Raw genomic sequence first — 24,021 nt, 5'->3', positions numbered from 1 at the left:
AATGTGAGATCACCCAACGACCTCTTAATAAAAACACAAACCTACATGAAAATACCTTCACTTCACCTGTAGCTTAAACATCTCTATTTAATTTCCACAGTATTCCATTTCCATGCTATTATGGAGGTTTAACCTTTGACCCTAACAGATATAGCCATAGCTGGAGCCTGCTGGGGTTCGTGGTCGCCCTGCAAGGAGAGGACTAAGACAAGGAGTCGCCTGTGTAACATCCCTGTAACAGAGGCATGGCCTGCAGAGGACTCCAGGTGGAATTGACTGCTTCTGATATTGTCCCAGACTCTTAATTGAAATAAAGCTAATAGGAGCGGCAGGTAGCCTAGTGGTTAGAGCATTGGGCCAGTAACCAGCAGGTAGCCTAGTGGTTAGAGCGTTGGGCCAGTAACCAGCAGGTAGCCTAGTGGTTAGAGCGTTGGGCCAGTAACCAGCAGGTAGCCTAGTGGTTAGAGCGTTGGGCCAGTAACCAGCAGGTAGCCTAGTGGTTAGAGCGTTGGGCCAGTAACCAGCAGGTAGCCTAGTGGTTAGAGCGTTGGGCCAGTAACCAGCAGGTAGCCTAGTGGTTAGAGCGTTGGGCCAGTAACCAGCAGGTAGCCTAGTGGTTAGAGCGTTGGGCCAGTAACCAGCAGGTAGCCTAGTGGTTAGAGCGTTGGGCTAGTAACCAGCAGGTAGCCTAGTGGTTAGAGCGTTGGGCCAGTAACCAGCAGGTAGCCTAGTGGTTAGAGCGTTGGGCCAGTAACCAGCAGGTAGCCTAGTGGTTAGAGCGTTGGGCCAGTAACCAGCAGGTAGCCTAGTGGTTAGAGCGTTGGGCCAGTAACCAGCAGGTAGCCTAGTGGTTAGAGCGTTGGGCCAGTAACCAGCAGGTAGCCTAGTGGTTAGAGCATTGGGCCAGCAACCAGCAGGTAGCCTAGTGGTTAAAGCATTGGGCCAGCAACCAGCAGGTAGCCTAGTGGTTAGAGCGTTGGGCCAGTAACCAGCAGGTAGCTTAGTGGTTAGAGCGTTGGGCCAGCAACCAGCAGGTAGCCTAGTGGTTAGAGCGTTGGGCCAGTAACCAGCAGGTAGCCTAGTGGTTAGAGCGTTGGGCCAGCAGGTAGCCTAGTGGTTAGAGCGTTGGGCCAGCAGGTAGCCTAGTGGTTAGAGGATTGGACCAGTAACCAGCAGGTAGCCTAGTGGTTAGAGCGTTGGGCCAGTAACCAGCAGGTAGCCTAGTGGTTAGAGCGTTGGGCCAGTAACCAGCAGGTAGCCTAGTGGTTAGAGGATTGGACCAGTAACCAGCAGGTAGCCTAGTGGTTAGAGCGTTGGGCCAGTAACCAGCAGGTAGCCTAGTGGTTAGAGCGTTGGGCCAGTAACCAGCAGGTAGCCTAGTGGTTAGAGCGTTGGGCCAGTAACCAGCAGGTAGCCTAGTGGTTAGAGCGTTGGGCCAGTAACCAGCAGGTAGCCTAGTGGTTAGAGCGTTGGGCCAGTAACCAGCAGGTAGCCTAGTGGTTAGAGCGTTGGGCCAGTAACCAGCAGGTAGCCTGGTGGTTAGAGCGTTGGGCCAGTACCCAGCAGGTAGCCTAGTGGTTAGAGCGTTGGGCCAGTCACCGAAAGGTTGCTACATCGAATCCCCGAGCTGACAAGGTACTATAAAAACACATTGAGTAAATGCACACACGCTGCTGGAGGTTTCTGCTAAAGCACAGGATCATAGCCACCCTCATCTCCCTCAGCAAATCTGTGAGAAAAAAAAATATTGTGCTGTTTTGATCTGTTGTTCTGCCCCTGAACAAGGCAGTTAACCCACTGTTCCTAGACTGTCATTGTAAATAAGAATTTGTTCTTAACTTAAAGTAAAATAATTGGAAGTGTTGTGCCTGTGTTGCAGTATGTTTTCATTGTTGAGTCTTTTATAGTGACAGTGAGATAACTGAGGAGATAAAACATATTCGGCGCATGTGACAAATAAAACAAAATTATTTGATAATCAAGAATATCTTTAACTGTTTTTATTTCTGAACAAACTTTTTGACCCTCATCTTTCTGGCCAGATAAAAAGACAGAGTTGGTAACATAATGAACATCATTGGTATTCACTCCTACTTCCTGGTGTAGTTTTGAAATCTGTGCCCCCTGCTGTGCTGTGACCCGTCTGGCTGGTGACATCAACAGCGTTGGTTCTGGGAGGAGGAGCCAAGGCAGGCGGCGCCCCCATCTGGCTGGGGGTTGTCACATGACCGTCGGCGCGTCTTACTTCCTGACTGACAGGAAGACCACGCCCCCCAGCAACTCCAGGCCCCGTCCGTCGTGGAACCTATCAGACGACAAAATGCCAGGCTCTGTGTCACCCACTCACCTAAGTCTCTACACATACTAACTCGAGAGCATAGTTACTGTAGTAAGGTGTGGCACTTGCTGTCATCTGATGGCAGATATAAGTAACTGCATATAATAGCACTGTTACGCCCACCTTTCCTGAGGGTGTCCTCGCAGGCTTCCCCTCTGAAGCCCTGCTTGCAGATGCAGTGGCAGGAGGTCTGGGAGAGGACAGGGATGCCGTCATGCCTGCAGGGGGCACAGCGACAGGAGTTGAACTGGAGCAGGTACTCCTCCCACGCCCTCCTCAGGTGGGCCAGCCGCGCCCCCACGTGGTCCCCGGCTGTGCTCAGACGCACCAGCTCAAATATGGGCAGGGTCTGGGGAGAGGGGGGGAGAGGAGACCATGCTTGATGAGTTACTTGATGTGTTTGTGCATATTGAATGTACTAAGTAAACACGTGCAAAAGTACCATGTTTCAAGTAGCATGCACAGATGTAATGTCCAGCACCATCTGTGTGCTGAATACACAATGTATATATACACTGGTTGACTGACAGGGGCCACTGTGAAGACCCGCCGCCGCCATCTTGGCACTCCCCCACCATTGTAAAAAATATTCTGGAAGCTATAGAAATGCATTTATGAATGTCTACATTTGTTTTTGTCATGTTTATTTTATTACAGACTTTTCAATTATGTTATGTGAGCTAAACATACAGTATATACACAAACATTTCTTAAAGTACCATTTTTTGAAAGTTCTAATGTTACTGTCCCCACTACAACAACAAAAAACACTTAAAATGTTTTAATTTTGTCCTTGAAACATTTAATTGAAATACTGTAGAATTCCATTCATTCCTATGGAGGACTGCTCCTACTGGGGAGTGCCAATATGGCTGACCGGTGGCTTCAAAGCCTCTCAATGGCCAATACATAGCATCAGCAATCCAGGGTTTATATACATCATTGGCTATACACAGTGTGTTTAGGTATATCTGTAAGTAAATGCTATTATACCTCATACTCAATGAGCATTGGGTTGTACTTGAGAGAAAGGCCCCACTTCCTGTATGTGTCAGGGTCCTTGATGGCCAGCAGACCCCCAGTACTTCCTGTGCTGCCCCCCTTCACCAGTGTCACAATGTCCTTGATCAAACTGGAGCTGCCATCCTCCTCTGGGTTACAGAGGGAAATCATCAATTACCCACCTGGGTCCATCTCAATTCAGTAAACTCAGGAAGTAAACTGCAATTCCAGTAAACTTACTGAATGAACTCATTTGAAATGGAATAGACCCTATCCCTGTTACCCACAATTGCTCTAACTGAATGTTACTACCAGAAAGTCAGAAAGTTCAACAACAATATACATTTGAAATGAGCTAGAAATCTGGTGTTGTTAGAAAAAGTAGGAAATGTTAACCAAGGTGTCCTTTGGTATCTGGTGTTGTTAGAAAAAGTAGGAAATGTTAACCAAGGTGTCCTTTGGTATCTGGTGTTGTTAGAAAAAGTAGGAAATGTTAACCAAGGTGTCCTTTGCTAGATAAGGTCGGTTGGGACTATCACACACCTTTAACATAAGAGCCAGTGCTTTTGCAACCTTTGACTTCAAGTTTGCCTCCAACTTCTACTTGCTTCGTCTTGCCTATAGGACTGCTTATGCCAATGGATCCACCCAAACACCCTTTAAGTTGTCCCGCATTAATCTCTGTTAAAAGACAAGAGCAAAAACAAGTTTTGGAATAAGCATTCAATTTACACAGAAATGGACTCTTCAAATATACCATTGACTATAATAACTCACATGATAATATTATATGGTTCCTTCCAAAATATAGAAAGGTCTAAAAATCCTTCACACTTTTTCCACCACTGACCCAATCTGAAACCTCGCTCACTCATTCAACGACAGCATCACAGAAATAAAAAAGACACCATACTAGATGTTTCCATGGCGGTTGTGTTGACGACCGCCACATACTCCAGGGTCCCTCCCATGATGCCCTGGGTGACGTAGTGCGTTCCGTAAGTGTTGAGGAAGCGGGAGTACATGCCAAAGTCATACTTCTCCTCAGGAAGCTCCATGAGGGACAGGTACATGTCTTCATGAAGCATCAGCCCCTCACTCCTCATCTTAAACTGGGCCGTCTGAACCTTAGACTGTAACCTGATGAAGCCAAGTTCCTGAGGGACAAAGGAGAACACATAATCAGAACTATATTTGTATAGAGCTTTTCAGCTTCATACATGTTCAAATGAGAAATGTAGGAGTCAGGGGTTTCATTTCAGGATGGATGTTACGTCCCATCTGTTCTCGTTCACTACCCTTCATGGATCTGAGAAAACAAGGTTGTAGGCAACAGCTTCCTGGAGTAAAACACAGCCAGGGACTAACTACAGGTGTGTTCCCTGGGTATAAAGAGGCTGTTTCGGGGGTATTATTTAAGACATTCTTTTACCTGATTGGTGTATTTTGTTAGATTTTTTAGAAACTCAGTCTCCACATTCCCTGATACTCCAAACTCCACGTACTGAATCCCAACAGTAACACCCAGATTAAAAGAATTTTCCGTCTTTCTGGCTTTCAGTAATGTGGCCAAATCTTCATAATACTCTGAGGACCCTTCAGAAGTAGCCTGGGCCTAGAATAACGCAAAAATCACAAAACACATATTACTTTTTTCAAATATCATTGATAAGTTGAGCTTTGTAAAAAGTTTACATTTTGTGACATGATGATGCATACAGTACCGTACCATGAAGCGGTATGTATGGAAGTTGTAGGGTTTACGATAGTTTTTCTCATCCTCGTTATAATGTAAATTCTCACAGAAGGCATCATATATGAGTTTTCTCCATTCTCCATTGTAGACATATTCACACTGTCCTCCATAGTATTGTGGGTCAAGAACGTGGTCCACAAATTCTCCTGTCAGTATGTTAAAGCTAGGAACATAAAGAGCAATACTTTGTTGTTTCAAATGAGGTGTATGTGTGTGTGTATGTGTGTGTGCAGCACAAACAGCAACATGTCTTTTGTGTGTCAGATGCATCCTGTTGTTCCTACTTATCCTGACTGTTGATTACCCCTGTCCTCTGACCCCTGACCTCTGCTTACCCCTGAGTGCCGCGGCCAGCTCCAGGGATGGGTAGCAGTGTGGAACACTTGTCCTGTCTGTAGTCCACCTGCTCACAGTCCTTCTCATCAGACTCGTCGTCACAGTCGACCTCATCGTTACAGCGAAGCGCCTGGCTCACACAACGACCTAAGGACAGATGGATGGACAGACACACACACACACGTGCTCATTACAAGCATTTATGCACACACACACAAACCCACATGAAAACCACATGAAACATTTGGAGACAAAAGAAGACAACACATTGTATGCTTGGCTTGAGGTTGGAGGTGATGTATATTGTGTACTTACCTGTGGCATTGCAGGTGAATCTTTCTCCACAGATGTCTGGTTCCCAACACACTGCCTGTGCTGTGGGGCATGCCAGCTCTTCCCACTGACTGTCCAAACATTGTCTCCCACCAAACTGGGACGCTTTCTCCATGTAACGGAAACGAAACTGGCAATATAAATAAAGAACACAAATATGAGAATTGTTTTAGTGGAACAGCAGATCATTGTGTATCATAGAAACTATAGTTTATCATTTAGTCCCAAGCCTTGAACATGAACTGTATAATGAGAAGCAACCCTTTACCTTCTTGTCTGTGCAGGAGTCACAAGGGCTCCATGACGACCACATTTTCATCTTACAGTTGATAGGAGCTGGTTTGTTTACACTCCTGACCTTCCTAACAGCAGATTGCCCTGCTCTTCAGTCAAATACAAATACTATTACAGTTTCAAGCTTCACACACATTTTAGATTGAAGTAGAGCGATTCCACAACAGCGGGAGCAGAAAATGTTTTTGTTATCTTAGAATTTCTGGCAATTCTCACATAGAAATGTAATTGGGAGAAAGTATGTGTGATATGCTTTTTAGATTTACATAACAAACCAATATTTTTTTTATCATGATGAAAGTTGCCATTATTGGCCCTTTTTAGACCTATACATGATCTGTGAACCGTACATGATACAGACAACATCTGGGTGTGCTCTAACATATGGAGTATGTCTAGATTCTGAAATACACATTTTCACACAAATTTATTCTACTTAAAAAAAAGATTAATATAAATATCTCAGAACTACCATTTTTGATTTTGTTCATTTTAAGTACAAGTAGATCACATTTCCAAAGTGGGCACTGCTAATTGTGAAATTCTGATCAATTTTATGAACACCAGCAATAATGTAAATGGTAAATGGTTTCTATGGGAACGCCCTCTGCTGGTGATTTTCTGAATATGCAATCCTAAAGGAGGGCTGTGATTGGTTAATGACCTACAGTATAATGTCAATTTATATGTATAAAATGGGTCATATCATTAAAAGTACCAGAGCCACTCTGGAAATGTGATGGGTTTGAAGAGTGTATTGTTTCAAACATTATGTCTAAAAAAGAGCTTAATCAAAAAGGGTAGTAATGAAATATTAATTTTAAATAGTTTTAATGTTGAATAAATTCATGTGAAAATGTGTATTTCAGAATGTAGACATACTCCATATGTTAGAGCACACTAGGAGTATAATGAGACCAAGATGTTGTCTGTATCATGTACGGGTCACATATGATAGGGTCTGACAGGAGGCATGCCTAGTGGTTAAGATCGTTGTGCCAGTAACCGAAAGGTCGCTGGTTCAAATCGCCGACTAGTCTAACAATGTGCCCATGAGCAAGGCTCTTTACCCTAGTTGCTCTGGATAAGTGTGTCTGTAAAATGCATGTACTCGGTGCGGCACACCGCATCAAGCCATCTCTGAAATGTACACAATTACCTGCACTATACTGCATTTAAAAATATTCATACTGATAATGCACATCAGCTGTATACAGTACCCATTCTCTTATAGCTCTATGCTCGTTCTACCTAGGTGTACATAATTTGTGGAAACTCTGCTGTCTGTATTCTCTCTCTAAATGATCATCATGATTTTCTCAGAAATGGTTTGTGATACAAATGTAAAAAGTATTTCAGTCATTCTACCTCCCAATGAAGTTTCAGTGTGAGAATTGCCAGAACAATCTGAGATACCAGAAATAGTTTCTGCTCCTGCTGGAATCACCCAGTAGTAGTAAATAAAAGTAGTAGTATTTCTAGTAAAAACTAGGTAGTAGTAGTATTTCTAGTAAAAACTAGGGAAATCTACCTGGTTTCAGCCATATTCCATGAGTTCTCCGTTGCCTCTACAGTGAGAGATTTGTTTAAAACCAGCAGCAGAATGTAGGAGCCCAATAATGCACATATCAGTCTATCCATATTAGAAATAAAAGAGCTCCTTGATGAAAATGAGCTCATGTTAAGCTTTGTGTAGATGATAGATGTAGATGACCACTGATAGTTGTCATCCTGGGGAAAGTGCACTCATGTCATAAGACAGACTCTCCAGTCCACAATAAATGATTGATCAAGGGTAAACACATGCTCTAACAGTTGGGAAATATATTTTTCGTAATATCACACACATAGGCCTACACAAGCACACCCCATCCTGGCCCACTCACTTCCAAAATTCGCAGTACAAAACACACACACACACACACACACACACACACACGTCAGACCATGAATAGAGCATATTTTGAGTAGTGTAACTTGGTTAAACAAAACTAATTTCCCCTCATTTTAATGTTGAATTGTTAAAACATAGACTATTTCTGGGTAACAAGGTTGACGTGATACATGCCGTACGCGCTCAGTCACTGAAAACAACATTTAAAGAACAGTTTCACCATATTAAAACAAGAGTTCAGTTCACGTAATAGGGTTGACCTTAAAAGGAGGGACGAAAGTAAATGAATCAACAATCACATTAAATAAATAATGATCTTCAGAAATGACTGTCAAAGCAACAATAACTAGGGCTTTACAATGATGGTGAAAATCTTTGAGGACATGTATTTCCATTGTTAGAGCGGTCACTCGACTATTTTGTCAATATAATAGGCAATGTTTGAGTCATGGATAACTGCCAACATAAAGCGTGTCTGAAGTGGGCGTGTCAACAGAAGTGGGAGGCTCAATAGTGGGTGTATGGAACGCAGATCAGCTAATTGTGCAGATTTGTTGCCACGCAAGACTATTTTGCATGGCTCTTCTCCAGGTACGCTGACAGCGGCGGACGAACATCTGGGCCCAGGGTATGTTGACTTCCTGCTCTTGTTCTGGGAAGAGTGGAGGCTGATACCCCATGGAGCACTCAAAAGGGGAGAGTCCCGTGAACGAACTGGGAAGAGTGTCCGGGCATACTCCACCCAGACCAGTTGTCGGCTCCAGGTAGTGGGTTGGTCGAGACGAGGCATATGAAACTTGTTTCCAGGGCATGGTTTGCTCGCTCCGACTGGCCGTTGGATTGGGGATGGACTCCGGAGGACAGGCTGGCCGACGACCCTATAAGGGTGCAGAACGCCTTCCAGAAGCGAGACGAGAACTGAGGACCCCGGACGGAGACCATGTCCACCGGGAGTCCATGGATCCGGAAGACATGCTGCACCATGAGCTGGGCCGTCTCCTTGGCAGAGGGTAGTTTGGGGAGAGGAGGACGCCTTAGGTAAGGCTTTAAGGCAATGGGAATGAAAGAATGGACTAAAACCCAGGCTTAAACTCGTGGTCCAATCAATAACGGGTCTGTGTTTTTGGAACCAGGAAAATCCCAAAACATGAACATGGGGGGGGAATAATAATAATAATACATAAATAAATAGATGAAGAGAAGCTTTATTGACTCACTGTGAAACCCGCAGATTAACGGGAACAGTGCTGTGGGTAACTCTTCCAGTGGAGTAGCCGTCCAGTGCTCTAGCGTCCATGGGAACAGAGAGGAGTTGAGTGGGGATACCTAATTCAGAAACTAGGGTAGCATCCATAAAGCTCTCATCTGCCCGAGTGACTTAGACTGGTCTCCCGACAGGACTATCACACAAAAAAGGAGTGCGGATGATGGGAATTAGAGAATTCTTGTACCTACTAAAGAAATAGGTCTCTTAACAGGGCAGGTGGCTATAGAATGTCCCACAGCCACACAGTACAGACAACAGTTGGAGCTCACACTACGGGAACATTCCCTAGGCGACAATTTAGCTCTGCCCAGTTGCATAGGCTCAGGAGTAACGGACTCACCCGTCGCCGATGATTCGAGGGAACTCGGGTGGCTTTGGCGCTTCTCGGAAATGCACATTTCGGGGATTTCTGGATTCCTTCGGAGGTGAGCAAGCAGCAGCGGATGGACGAACGTTTCCGAGACCTAACCTCCTCTCACTCCGGCGTTCTCGTAGACATCCATCAATCCTAATCGTGAGGGCGATGAGGGAATCGAGGTCCAATGGTAACTCCCGAGCTGCGAGCTTGTCCTTTATTTCCTCTGGCAGTCCGTGAAGGAAGGTATCGAACAGAGCCTCCGGATTCCAGGCACTCTCGGCGGCCAATGTGCAAAAATATACTGTGTGGTCTGTCACACTTCGGGAGCTCTGATGTACCTTCAGTAGTTTTTGGGCCACCTCTTTCCCGAGCACCGGAGAATCGAATACCTTCCTCACCTCCGCCATGAAATCTTCCAAGTTATGGCAAACGGCGGATTGTTGCTCCCAAACCCCAGGAGAGCGCCCTTCCGGACATTAGCATAATTAGATAAGCTATCTTCGATCAATCCAAAGGGAATGAATATGGCTGAAGCTCAAAAATGAGGGAGCACTGGGAAAGAAACGCCAGGCAGGTTCCAGGATTGCCAGCATATCGCTCCGGAGGAGGTAAGCGGGGTTCTCGGAGAGCCGGGGTAGGCTGAACAAACCTACCACTAGTAGGGAAGTTACTTAGTGGCTGGGAGGTCTCAGATGTGGCATGCTGTCTGCAAGCTAATTCACGGAATTGCTCCGTTAATGCCTTGAACCCCTGGTCGTGGCATTCCGCCAGAGATTGGAACCCCTCCATCAGGTTCTGAAGTAGCTCCTCCTGTTTCTCAATGGTAGCTCCCTGCAGGGAGACAGCGTGACGGAGCTGGTCCAAGTCTGCTGGGTCAGTCATGGCCAGTTCGTACTATAACGACACAAAGCCAGACACAGATGCAGACACAGGAGGCAGATGGTTTGAGTTCTGATATTTATTATAATCCAAGGGATAGACAAAAGGCAGGTCGGGACAGGCAAGAGTTCATAACCAGGTCAGAGTCCAAAACTGTACAGGGCGGCAGGCAGGTTCGAGGTCAGAGGCAGGCAGAATGGTCAGGCAGGTGGGCACTGAGTCAGGACAGGCAAAGGTCAGACCCAGGAGGACGAGAAAAACAGAGACTGGGGAAAACCAGGAGCTAGGAGAAAAATGCTGGTTGACTTGGCAAACAAGACAAACTGGCACAGACAGAAAACACAGGTATAAATACACAGGGGATAATGGGGAAGATGGAAGACAAGCACAGGTGAAACAGAACAGGGTGTGACAATATGCTGCACTAAAATACCAAATAAGCCATTGCTAACCAGAATAATGTCATACATCGATATAAATGAATGCTTCGATCTAGTTGACATTGAGAAAGTGGTCGCTGTCATCTCTGCTTCTTTCGCGGTGCAAAGACGTTTAGGGGCCGAGGAGAAAATGCAATAACAAAACAAACAACAAACAGAAAGATTTTCTGTGCAAAATGTCCAAATGATATCAGTTTTACCGGTTGTAAGAAAATACAAACCTGTGAAAACTACCCAAAATCATGTTTTTGATAAGATCTCAGTTCGGCTTGGATGCATGCATATTTTATGTGGTTGAAATAACTCGGCGGTTGAAATAGGCTACTATCAGCTTTTATTACGCAGATAAAGACAGCACCTCTACAGACAGACGTGTGCATTTGCATTCTCTCAAGTTGCTGAAAGAAATACATCATATTTCTCCACTCCTGTTCCCAAGTGAAACATTTGGTCTTTCATTTTAGCCTGCTGCAAGAAATGTTTATTCTGCAGGAGTTAATATTAAGGCTATGTGAGAGGTTATAGACCTACAGTGTCCAGATTTCAGTTTCTATTTAACCCATGAGAAAATTAGCCTACAGTTCCCTTGAATTGGCATAGGTCTATTTGAAGTCCCGTTCGGTGACTCGAAATTGTATATCGCCTCACAATCATCACGTAGGCTATAACATAACCTGCACTGCTATCATCCTTTTACCACTACACCAAATCTTTCCCAAACATGACTTTTCTGGCCCTCCCTTCTCTTTATTTTCAACTCTCCATTTCGCAGCTTTTCTCTTATTGAATTAAACTCCAACATTGTACTTTTTGCCTACATAGAAGTTAACTTGTTTTGCCAGTTCCCAAAAGCATTTGGCGATAAGCGTTGGCTATTTGGCATGGTATAGTTAGGCCCTAATGCCACATAGCCTAAATAATGAAATAAAAAACGAATATAGATATAAATTGCACAAGAACGATACATTTATGGAGGTATTGTTTCTCTTTATTCAACCCGAACTTTATCCAGACAATATTTCATAACCCTAAACCCACCCTCCCCGCTGGGACTGCGGGTAACGCACACTTTCTGACACACTCCAAGTATGCAGTTCCCATACTTCCAATCTTTGGCTATAAAGGCCCAGACTTCTGTAGAGGCAGATAGGTCCTATGGCACTAAATCTTGTGTTTAGCCTATAATATAACTATAATTCCATACAATTGGCATTTATCCTATAATCAATAGACTAGATATCATTGAGACTAATTAAAACACAGGTCCTTATAGAACACTACAATCTGATAAAATCTACGTTTCAAGAAAATTACACTTTCTTCGCGTGCACACGTGACATCATTCAATAAGGCCATGCGCACCTCCGAGGGGGTTTATTGCGGTATCTCTCTATTTGTTTGCAACTTCAGAGAGTTCAGAAATCAGTTTATCAGAGAATGCGTTCTATTTTGGCAGCTACGTCGACATAATGAGACAGTGAACTGAAACGTGTCCAATTGCGTAAAATAACTACATTTTATTGTCAGTTGATGAAAGTAACGAGGAACAATGGAACAGGTAATGAAATTCGAGATGATCTATTGCTGCCCCTATCGATCTGTTTGCATATCTGTTGGATGTTGTTATTTTTGCTCTTTGCAAGGTCAACTCGCGATTTATCCGAAACGGATTGCAGTTGTTTTTTTGTATGCACACCAAACAGTATTTTAGTATTTTAGTATACTATGAAACAACTGAGTAGTACATGGTATCTGCTGTACCCTCCATGAACAACTGGTGCCTTCTAATAATTATCCTTGTGTTATCCATATAATTAGTTGAATGCACACAATGTTATATGCTGAGGTAGAACAATTATTACTTTCAAACAATTGTAGCCTGTTTAAGCGTTTTTAACTAATCACTATAGTGATCTCATTGATCCTAGGAGGGACCAATCAATGTCAAAGCACTGCGGGCCAAGTTTCAGGAGGAAGCCAGAGCCCAGGCTCAAGCCAGGCACCAACACCGACCTGCCATTGCTGAGAAGCCCAGACGGCTCCCATCCACTGTTCCTGGGGAGCAATGCAGCACCCTGATGAGCCCCATCCACTCGGCTGTGGAGAACAAACCTGTCATCCCCAGGGTCATCTTCAGGGATGGGACCAGAGTGTCCGGGGGCAAATGGCCCGTCTCCTTCCCTGCACTTGTACTGCAGGCCATCCCACCAAAACCACCAACACCACCACACCAGAACAGTCTCCACAATGGTGGAAGGGACTGCACAGCGACAGCCAAGAAGTCCTTCAAAGACCGCCACTTGCCTCTCGTACTGCCTGGCCTGCCTTTGAAGGAACAGAAAACCGATTTGCCACCTCATAAAGAGGTCCCACCTCCAACAAAATGCAAGAAAAAGGGTTTTCTGCTCCACCACCCCTTCAAGTCAACCAAAGTCTCCAAGGTTGGTGGTGAACCTGCAGAAGAGCCTGCGTATGTTGGTTTGACCACCAACAGACATTCAGGAGCTCCAGTAGAGGGACTTGTGATGGACAGGAATAAGGCTGACGATAGGCTGCCACTCCAGATGGAACATTCTAGCACGGAGTGCCCAACCTCCAGCCCAGACATCACCATCACCACTCCGTTAGAAGGCCCAGGTGAAGACTCGTCCTCTATGCTTAGTGCGACCCAGTTCTTCAGCACATTGGAGAAGGGCAAGAAACGATTCTCACCTAAGCACCTGTTGGTTTACGCCAGACCAAAGAGCCTGCGTTCCAATGGGGTACATCTCTCAGACCATAGCTCTACCATGGACAAGGGAGTTCATCTACCCTCAACAGATTATGAGAGTCATGCCCCAGAACATGACCTTCCAGCCCCTTTGCCCGTCTGTCGCCAGCACCTCCCTTGTGGTTCAGCTCTGCCATTCTTCAAGATGAATGGCTCTTCCCGCAGTAAGTCATCCCAGATTCAGAACAATTTTGCGATGTGGTCATTTTGTATGGTCTTTCTCATGTTCTGTTTTGCTACAATAGTGTTAGAGTTAATGAGGTATGATTGCATAGTTGAGATACAATTGCTCTCTTCATTTTCTTAGGACTAGAGACTGCATCAGAGAAACCGTTTGGCCGAGATAGAGCAGAGCTTCTGCTTGTAAAATCTGATGGACTTCCCCCTCCTCGTCCAGCCAGGAAACTTCTACCAGACCAGGGGTCTCTGGGACCTTTGCCGATGAAACCTCCAAGACCTCCATGGGTAGATCTCAGATGTTACCACCCAACCACAGAACATCACAGAGGTACTTTCACTTCTATTTTCGACCAGTTGTGGTCAATTCCACGTTACGTGACAAGGACTCAGATTTTTCACTTTAGAATCAGTCTAAACAAAAACCAATGATTGCAAAGTTGAACAAAGCATACAACTCTATGCACAAGGACTTCTTTTAACAATTTCCAAACAACGTTTTACAAAAACATTTATTTGAAGAACCGTGCTGATTCAAAGACGTTAACCGAATGACTGCACAGTCAGTGAAAGTACAGTAAAAACCGTCATTCTGTTACCAAACTTTGCATAATGTCCATTAGAATAAAGTGAGGTGTCAACTTAAAGAATGTATATTGATGTAATGCAATTTACTTCAAAGATAATTTGATGTGTGCTGTTCATTGAGCTCAAGTCAAATGTCTATTTTGTTGTTTTGCTTGCAGAGTTGACTTCAGCGGTTGAACTTGAGTCATGTGAGGATCCACACTCTGAGCCTCCATCCATTGCTAATCCTGAACTGGTTGTTCCAGAGTTTCTGGAATTTGAGTTGAATTCAGAACTGGAAACTGCAGAAGGCAATGCATTTGACCTCGCAGCTCTAGAACTAGAAGCTACAGAATTTGGAACCCCTGATAATCCAGTAGATCTAGACTTGGGGGTTCCAGATTTTCTATCCCCTGAATGTGAGTTACCATCTTGTGAGCCTCCAGAAATTCCCAGCTTTGACCATCGAGCCCTGACCCTCAGCAGTCATCATGATCTAGTTCTTTCAGAGTTCTTGGCTCAAACGTTGGAGTTTCCAGCTTCAGTTCTAAAACCTCAAGTTGTTTCTGAGCTATCTGCTGAAATGGTGCCTGTTGAACCCTCGTTCACAGAGGACACTGACCAGGACTCCGCTTCGGCTGAATTTACTCATTCAGGACTGACGTCGAGGTAAACTGCTTGAAAACTATCATCTTATTTTTGCTAAATACTATAGTCTGCTGAAGTGTCTCACCAGGGATTGTGTGGGGACAGAAACTACTGAGTATTTGGTATAGTGAACTTAAGTTTAGCTCTGAAGTCCGTTATTCCTCTTTACACCTAACCTCTGAAATGTCCTCTCTTCTAGTGTCTGTCAACAGGAGAACTATTATGAAACCTGTGATAATGTGTATGAAGTTGTTGAGAACACCAACATGTTCACTGTCAGTCAAAACTCACACAAACGTAAAGGCCCACCAAAGAGTAAGACACTACATATGTTTCATTTATTTAATTGAGAGCCCATATCATTATACCAGTATCTATAACATTCAGCCATTTTTTTGATGAGCTATTTACCTTTTGTCAAAGCCTACTCTAATTCAAAGAGGGTGTGTTTATGATTTGTTCCAAATGTTATGTTTTTCAAATTCTCTTCTAGATCCATATGGGGACCCCCATCCAGTGGTAAGTGACACCATTTTACTGCAGAGTTTATTTCGGTAACTGAATGGTTGGTGCTGTTGTGTATAAAAAAAAAAAGTATTTGTTTTCTGTTTGTATCTAAAGAAGGAGGAGTCTCGAATGCACATATGGCCCCGGAATCCATGGTATGTCGGCTCAAAAAGATGTCCCAATTATTCAAATATTGTAGTTGTTGCACAGGCAAATTAACCATAAGTAAGCCCAAAAAGAGATTGTATTTGAAAATAACAATTTCATACCGTGGTTACATTGATACACAATGACGCATCTCTTTTTTTATTTGTGGGTATACTTGGGAACAAATTTCCTCCCCAATCATTTTAGCTGAATTCCTGGTGATTTTTAAAAAAATATATATATTTTTTTTGACATTTTTATTATTCAATTTTTTTTAAATCTCTCTTTTTTTTTGTGAGTTTACTTAACTTTGGGAGCCAAATCGCTAGTGGGTTGATTTTGCCGAATCACTAGCGGGCCTGTTGCTGACCCCTGGTGTGCATCCCCTCCATATGTATTTGGACAGTGAAGCAACCTTTTTTGGGAGGGCTCTATACTCCAGCATTTAAAACATACACGTTTAAATGTTTTGAAATGAAAGCATTTTATTTATCTAGTCCCCCCCCCCAATTTGAAGAAGTCATCAATATTTAGACAAATGAATTTCTAGTGTATTAAAGTATTCCTAACACACACTGACTAGCACAACGTCAAGCTTGTAACTCTACAAACTTCTTGGATGCATTTGCAGTTAGTTTTGGATTATGATTTACATTATCCACCATTCAGTTCCTATTGGGTATCGTGCCATGTTGTTGTCACTTTTAGTGTAAGTAAGAATAGATGTTTCTGAACACTTCTACATTCACGTGGATGCTACAATGATTATGGAGGATCATGAATGAGTTGTGAAAAGGTTATGGAGGCACAAAGATCCTAACGCCCATAAAATACTAAACTCCCCTCACCATTATTGGTAATGGTTAGAGGTTAGCCTGATTTGTTGTAGCCTCTTGTAACCTTCTCACGCATCAGACATTGTTCATGATTTTTCTTAATTTAGAAGTGTTTAGAAACATCTCATCTACTCACTTGTAAAGAAAATTGTTCCAGTCATCGCCATTCAGTTACTATTGGGCAAAATATAACACAACCAAAACAAACTGAAAATGCATCAGCGAGTTTGTAGTCACAAACTTGATGTAATATTGGTCCAGACATTAAACCTTTGACTACTTTAATACCATATAAGGTAATTTGTACAAATACTTATGCCACCTTCAAATGGGGGGAATAGATACATAAAGTGCTTTAATTTCTAAACGGTTAAACAGATGTATGAAAACACCCTCAAATAAAAGGTGGCATTCTGTACTGTCGCCTCATATGAAACTTTTTATCTGAAAGTATAGAGCCACATTAAAAATGTTGGCTTCGCTGTCCAAATACCTATGGAGGGGAGTGTACATCATGTGCACAGTTATGTTTGTCATCTCATCTCTCACTGTTGCTTCAATTAAAGGGAATCATCAAATTCATCAATACCTCTATTTGGTTCCACTTCATAGCATGTCAGTTAGATTCATGTTTATATAATAATTATATATTGTTCTTAGTAAGGAAAAACAAAGCCCTGAGAACCACGAGGACAAGGATCAGAAGAAGAGAGCGAAGCACCGCCTCGAAAAGGAGAAGAAGGAGCAAAAGGAGAGACAGAAAAAGGAGAATGAAATGAAGAAAAAATTCAAAGTAATTCTGAGCTTGTCACATGTAGGCTTAGTGAGATATTATCTTACTGCTATCAGTTTAAAAGTTGCTGTGTCATGTGTATCAGGCTCATAGGTCAGTCTTGTTTTGGTATTTTGTGGGTCCATCTTTATTTGCCCATAGGTCAACACATTGACAGACAATATTTCAACAAGCTATCCACCATGTTGACCTAAAATGTTCCAGGATAATAGCAGTCAAATTTGCATTCCAACTACTCAATTGTGAAATTTGAACTTCTGGATCCAATATGGCACCCATTAACATTCCCAAAACACTCCACACCAAACAAAGTTTGCCAAACTATGGCTGTGGTTACTGTGTAATGTCTGTGTTCAGGTGACTGGCCAGGAGGAGGCGATGTACCATGCCAGGGTGACCGTGGCCAGTAAAGTGCGTAAGAATGACCTGCCAGTGAAGAGTGGTGACACGGTTAGCATCATCCGAACCACCAACTGCCCCAAAGGAAAATGGCTGGCCCGTGACACCAACCACAAATGTGAGTTTGTCAATGTTGTATTATTGTTGTTTAACGGCCTTTGGGGGGGGTTCAGAAAGAGTCTCAGAGTAGGAGTTCTGATATAAAAAAAAAGAAGAATACAAAAATGAGGGAATGCTGATATAACATTAGGATTTGTTTTTCCTTTAAGATCATCAGAGTAGGTGCTTTTTGAATATGGCACAGGTCAGGAAAAACTCTGGCTAAACTGTGGCCCAAATTATTATCAGGCTTCAGTTATTCACTGCTCTATCTGTTGCTGTTGTGGCTGAGTGGTTTTTTTTCCCTGTTTGATCGTTCACTTTTCCAGATGGCTATATCTCTGTAATGAATGTGGAGCTGAATATCAAAGAGATGCTGGAGCTAGGGAAGAAGGCTCAGGCTGCTGGCCGAGGAGCCACAGAGGGAGATACCATCAGCATTGGGAGCAGGTACACAACAGAATGCAACAGCCTATTGTTCAGTACTGTACATCAATTCCAAACATATTTTGTTGTACAGAGTAATATTCACTGTTCTTAGGAAGAAGAAAAAAATGATTGCAAAATGAAAGAATTTAAGCATGTTGTCATAATCAGGGTATTTATATATTTTATTTACTCAGTCCCTTTGGTTCCGTGCCCTTCCTATTCTGTCTCCATTATATTTTACAGATCATCTAATCATCATCCCATGCTACACAGCAGCTGTAAGTCTTCAACATGCTTACAGACAGTTCTGTGTAAAAACTGCATGATTGATAATCAACTGACACATTGATAAAGTATTGTCTGCAGCACGTTGAAAAATCTGCCTACATTTACAAAGGATTGGAGTTCTGCAGAAGCACAACTGATTGATATAACCCAGAGTATTTTTATCAGTTGGCTTTATGATTGTCAATGATATTTATGATAGTAAAGGAATTCCATGCATTTTAGGCAGCAGGCTTGCAGTGTGGTGTTGTGCCAAAGCCCTTCCCATTGGCTATGGTGGTTTTACAGCCTATCATGGTCTCTGTCTCCCAGTCACAGATGACGATGAGGAGTGGACATTAGACGAAGAGACCCTGTCCCCCTACATGGAGAACCGGTGAGACTTTCTGCACTGTCTGGGAAGCAGTCAAGCAATCACATTCTTATTTGTAAAGCCCTTTTTTTAATTGTCAAATGCTTAACAGCAGTGGTTCTTCATTGGTTTTGCCTCGGGACCCAAGTGTGTATGTATGTATGTATGTATGTATGTGTATATATATGTGTGTATATTTATTTATATATATGCATGTGTTTATTTATTTATTTATTTATTTCAATGCAATCTGGAAAACAATTGACTACAAATATGGCATTCAATGTAGCATTTAAATGGCCCGGGAACATTTCCACCTTTTTTTTTCATTGTCAATAATTCCATTTTGCCCATATTCTTGTAAACGAATGTTAGTAAGCTCACTTGTTTGACTACAAAATCAACCAATCCACTAAATAGTGCTGCTAATAACTTTTTTTATATTGAAAATACTGTGATTTGACAAAACCTTTCTCAGAGATTTAAATGACTTTCTACCTGGTCTTAGTCATTTTAAATTCAGACGAGTATTTTATTCATCCCCCCCCAAAATTCACACACTAAAAAAACAGCTGTGGGGCCTGCCGAGTGGCTCAGTGGTCTAAGGCACTGCATCATAGTGTTAGCTGTACCACTAGAGATCCTGGTTCCAGTCCAGGCTCTGTCGCAGCCAGCCGCGACTGGAAGACCCATGGGGTGGCGCACAATTTGCCCAGCATGTCTGTGTTAGGGGAGAGTTTGGCCGGCAGGGATGTTCCTGTCTCATCGCACATTAGCGACTCCTGTGGCGGGCCGGGCGCAGTGCACGCTGACATGGTCGCTAGGTGTACGGTGTTTCCTTCAACACATTGGTGTGGCTGGCTTCCGGGTTAAGTGGGGGTTGTCAAGAAGCAGTGTGGCTTGGCTGGGTTATTTCGGAGGACGCACGGCTCTCAACCTTTGCTTCTCCCAAGTCCTTACGGGAGTTGCAGCGATGGGACAAGACTGTAACTACCAATTGGATACTACAAAATTGGGGAGGAAAAAAAACTCCTGCGACCCCACCAGTTAAATGGCTGCTTTACAGTTCATGTTTGATTCAGCTCAACCATGTTATTTCCACAGAATTTCTGTATAGATAATTGCTGAGAACTTTTGAAGACTGCATATAAATGAAAGTTTGTTTTTCTAGGAAAAGCTGAGCAAAGAACTGATATATTTAATCCGTTTTCTTATGTATTCTTTAGCATTCACAATCGGACTGTCTCAATGCCTGATATGCGTGAGTATGATTTATATGGTGTATATATCCATGTCTTTTGAAGTTATAGGTTAGATTTTGATTCAGACGTCTGGATTAGAGATGGTGTACCTGCGGTCAGGTCTTCATTCTACTGCCCATATACTTATGGCAGACCATTTCAATCACGCCTTCAAAGACCTCTCCCCCCATTTCTACTCCCCCTTCACCCTCTTTTCATCCCTCTCTCTCCTGTCCCCTCTCACTGGCAGTCTGCAGCCATGCTAGTGGCCACCACACCCTTATTGATGGCAGCATAGAGGACCCCCACACACAGTAAGGCTCTACTTTGTCTTTACTGTGATGCCAAATTCAAATGTTATTTATGCAGCCTTTTTTACCACAATGTATCACAAAGTGCCCTAACTTAGGTTTCTGTCTTCAGAACCAGACATGAGGCTCTTCAGAAGTTAGCCATCTTCTTTCAGAACAACAAAGCTGGCATCAGTGACACAGCAGAAGACCGAGTGCCAACCCCTACAAAGTACAGTACAGTATTTACAAATTGCATTACAAATCCTCACTGTAATCTTTCTAATCTGTTATTCTAATTTGAAAACTTTTTTTCGCTTTGTCTTCTGAAGTGCTGAAGCTCCAAGTAAGTAGCTGGATACTGACTTCTCTATGGCTGGGTTTGCTATCACCTCGCATGTCACTGATTGTGGTGAGATTGAAAAGTAAACTCTCACTCCAGCCAATGTTTGTGGGACTTCATGTTTTATGTTTATGTCCATCTACAGGCTTCCTATGTGTTGTGGAGCCTCCATACTCGTAAGTGAAGATTGTGTGTGTGTGTATATTTCATGCATTATCCTCATTGGTCCTAATTGCCCTTGAGGTAGTAGTCTAGCTTGGACCAAAATGTATGTACCTGTTTTCTATGGCAGAGACCAGGAAGTGGTTTTTGCAGATTTTGAACTACTTCCCCCTCCAGTTCTATATGCAGATTTCCTGTGACAGGTCAGTACAGACTAACACTAATGGCACAGGGGTTTTCCCTGGTCAGATCATTATGGCCAGGAAACTCCACTAGTCCTAACTTCTCAGAGCATTAACGAACTCTTTCTCTGCTCTCTAGCTTCACTGACTGAGAGAACTAAAGGAGAGCACAACAGTTTCTTCTCCCATGATTGGCTGAGTAACCTGACCATTACTGATGCAGGCCAGGCAGCCAGCTGACCAACCCCACACATATCACTCTGCCTTAGGCCTGGAGAATATACACCATGAACTCCAGATGAACCACTGTCGTTCTAGATCCAGATGAACCACAGTCATTATAGATGTATAAAACTAGCTCGATTAAACCATTGTCATATATATCTCAGATCTGCCACTAGATCAGGGCCCAGTTTTTCAAAAATGATCCGGTAGGATTAAAAGCATAGAAATATAATTAATAGAACTGTCTGTATTATATTTGAATGGGGATGCCCATTCTATTTCTATGCCTTTAATCCTATCCAATTGCTGAAATCCGATCAGATAACCTTTGAAAACTGGGCCCTGAATATCAAGTAGCCTCTAGGGTTTTTCCCCCCAGTATGTTCCACCATGTCACTTTTGATGGGCTTCCTTTCTTTGGGGGGGGGGTTGTGTGTCCTTTTTGTGCAGTTATTATTAGTGAAGTATGTTTGACCTGATGCCTTTATTTTCTCTCTAGATCACATTTGTTTTGATAGTTGTTGTGTGGTTGCTTAATGCTTTATCCATTGCATGTGTACTGTTATACAAGGATGTTTAGATCAATTGTTTTTGTTCTTGTTGCCTTTGACTATGAACACAGTAAATGATTCACTTATTTCTGTTCATTGATCATTTTGGCAATTACTGAATGGGAAACGATGTAGGTACTCAAGTCTGCACTTTCCATAACACAATGGTGAAATGGCGCATTGTTTTGGGTACAATGCCTTGGTCAAGAGAATGTATAATCATTTTTTGGCTCTTCACACTTGTTTTGGTCTGTTTGTTAAAAATATCTGATTTTGATGTCCAATGTATCACCTTTCTGTAAAGCATCAAATAAATGGTCATATTTCTAGTCTAACAGAGTAACACTTTTTTTCAGAAGAGGGCACGCTACCCTGTTGCAAAAACTGACTGATAAAATTATTAAAATCAACAGAGTGACTTCACTTCTCACAATGTATCCAATCTATGTCACAATGGCTGTACTGAATTTAAAGATGATAGTTCAAGTAAGGCAGCTGCTGTCAGCCAGTTGAAGATTATAAAGGGAAAAACCTGGTTGGTTAGACACTGGCCAGAGTTTCTGACAGGGCTGGGGTAGTTACCGGCTGTTAGTGATGGGTCGTTCGTGAAGAGCCGAATCTATTTATAAAAACATTAAGATATGAATAATCAAAAGATTTAAATTAATAAAATGAACTAATTCAAAGAACGAAAAAAGAAATAAAATAATATAGGCCTAAATGCTCAAGCGCACACATTCATTCTGACTGCTCAGACTAACAGCCTCACCTGTTGTTCCTGTCAATCAGACACACAGTGTCAACCAATGAACCAAAGATGCATGAGGGAGGGTCGAGCCAACTCACTCAGTCACACACTTAGCAGCCGAGGAGAGAGGAAGGACAGCTGTGAAAACAACAGCTGGAAAATGAGTTGGAAGCACAGTAGCATTTGGATGCATTTTAATAATGTAGACAATGTTAGAGCACAGTGTAGAATTTTCCAAAACCAAATCTCATATAAAGCCGGTTCTACACACAACCTACACCGGCTTATGTGAAGCTAGCTGTAGCGGAGCTTCGAGAAACTAGCGGGCCTGCTAGTGATAGTGGTGGAGCCAGCACCTCCACACGTGATGTATCCACTCAGTCAATTAGGCCTACTCCGCGACCCACAGCATCGCAGTCTTCTATGGACCAGTTTATGACAAAGTCTATGTCTGTAGCAAAACAAGGCCAAAGTGATATTGCATTGGCTAAAATGATCGGCACTGATTTCCAGCCATTTTCGATCGTGGAGGACAGAGGTTTTAGAAATTATAGCAATAGTCTAAATCCAATGTACACAATTCCAAGCAGGAAAACCCTTTCAAAATCACTTATTCCACAACTGTACGAGAGCACACAGGCTTCAGTGTGGGAAAGAGTCCAAAAAGCTACTGCAGTTTGCATTACCACTGACTGCTGGACATGAAGGGTAACCACTTCTTACATGTCGGTTACATGTCACTTCATTGAAGATTTTTCGATGTCTTGCTGTCTTCTGGACTGCTTTGAGTTCAGTGACAGACACAGAGGAACTGTTGAGTGGCCAGAGAATTGCAAGTAGATGGAAAAGTGCTATGTTGTGTTAGTGACAATGCAGCTAACATAACCAAAGCCATGAACATTTTAAAATGGACCCATCATCCATGTCTTGCCGACACAATCAACCTGATTGTAAGAGATGCTCTGAAGGTGATGAAGCCCACTGTGGACAAAGTGAAAACATCTGTGGAATACTTCCACAGGAGCACAGTAGGTGCTGAAAAACTAAAGTCTACACAACGCCAGATGGGGATGCCTGAGCTGAGGCCTAAACAAGACTGCACTACAAGGTGGAATTCAACATTTTATATGTTGAAGTGGTTTCTTGAGTCAAAGGATGCCATCGTCTCTACCCTGGCCATTGTCAATGCAGCTGTTGATGCTCTGACCCAAGAGGAATGGGAGGTGGTGGAGGAGGTGTGCAGAGACCTGGAACCCTTAGAGCAGGTCACTGTGGAGATCAGTGGAGAGAGGTACAGTAAGCAGTTATTACTACATTATTTAATCCAGTATTTTATATGTATATGAGCAGAACATGAGAATGTTGAGAATGTA

General features: G+C 43.0%; 2 protein-coding genes across 4 annotated transcripts; one reads left to right on the top strand and one right to left on the bottom strand.

Moving 5' to 3' along the window:
• Window positions 1-1,985: 1,985 nt before the first annotated feature.
• c8a (complement component 8, alpha polypeptide) lies at window positions 1,986-7,813 on the bottom strand. The gene is made up of 11 exons (XM_029705328.1): window positions 7,591-7,813; window positions 6,034-6,148; window positions 5,748-5,895; window positions 5,432-5,579; window positions 5,070-5,259; window positions 4,773-4,955; window positions 4,254-4,497; window positions 3,884-4,021; window positions 3,332-3,489; window positions 2,462-2,687; window positions 1,986-2,305 (listed from the first exon to the last, which is right to left on the bottom strand). The coding sequence occupies exons 1-11, from the start codon at window positions 7,737-7,739 to the stop codon at window positions 2,157-2,159; spliced, it is 1,848 nt and encodes a 615-aa protein (XP_029561188.1). The 5' UTR covers window positions 7,740-7,813; the 3' UTR covers window positions 1,986-2,156.
• Window positions 7,814-10,666: 2,853 nt separating this feature from the next.
• si:ch211-188c16.1 (uncharacterized) lies at window positions 10,667-22,235 on the top strand. Of its 3 annotated transcripts, none has more exons than XM_029705324.1 (19): window positions 10,667-10,802; window positions 12,826-13,831; window positions 13,975-14,175; window positions 14,591-15,080; window positions 15,259-15,374; window positions 15,553-15,578; window positions 15,681-15,721; window positions 17,210-17,342; window positions 17,700-17,859; window positions 18,170-18,290; window positions 18,513-18,547; window positions 18,867-18,930; window positions 20,133-20,167; window positions 20,398-20,461; window positions 20,571-20,669; window positions 20,770-20,783; window positions 20,926-20,956; window positions 21,073-21,145; window positions 21,264-22,235. In XM_029705324.1, exons 1-18 carry the CDS (start codon window positions 10,752-10,754, stop codon window positions 21,140-21,142), a joined length of 2,757 nt encoding a protein of 918 aa, XP_029561184.1. In that variant the 5' UTR covers window positions 10,667-10,751; the 3' UTR covers window positions 21,143-21,145; window positions 21,264-22,235. The 3 variants fall into 3 exon arrangements, with proteins under 3 accessions (XP_029561184.1, XP_029561186.1, XP_029561185.1); XM_029705325.1 differs by lacking the exon at window positions 10,667-10,802 and adding an exon at window positions 12,252-12,455; XM_029705326.1 differs by lacking the exon at window positions 20,770-20,783.
• The last annotated feature ends 1,786 nt before the right edge of the window (window positions 22,236-24,021 follow it).

Source organism: Salmo trutta, chromosome 21 (assembly GCF_901001165.1).
Source record: "Salmo trutta chromosome 21, fSalTru1.1, whole genome shotgun sequence".
Classification (NCBI taxonomy): Eukaryota; Metazoa; Chordata; class Actinopteri; order Salmoniformes; family Salmonidae; genus Salmo; species Salmo trutta.
Note: the sequence above shows the minus strand (reverse complement) of the source record. Positions and strands in the feature narration are given on the sequence as shown.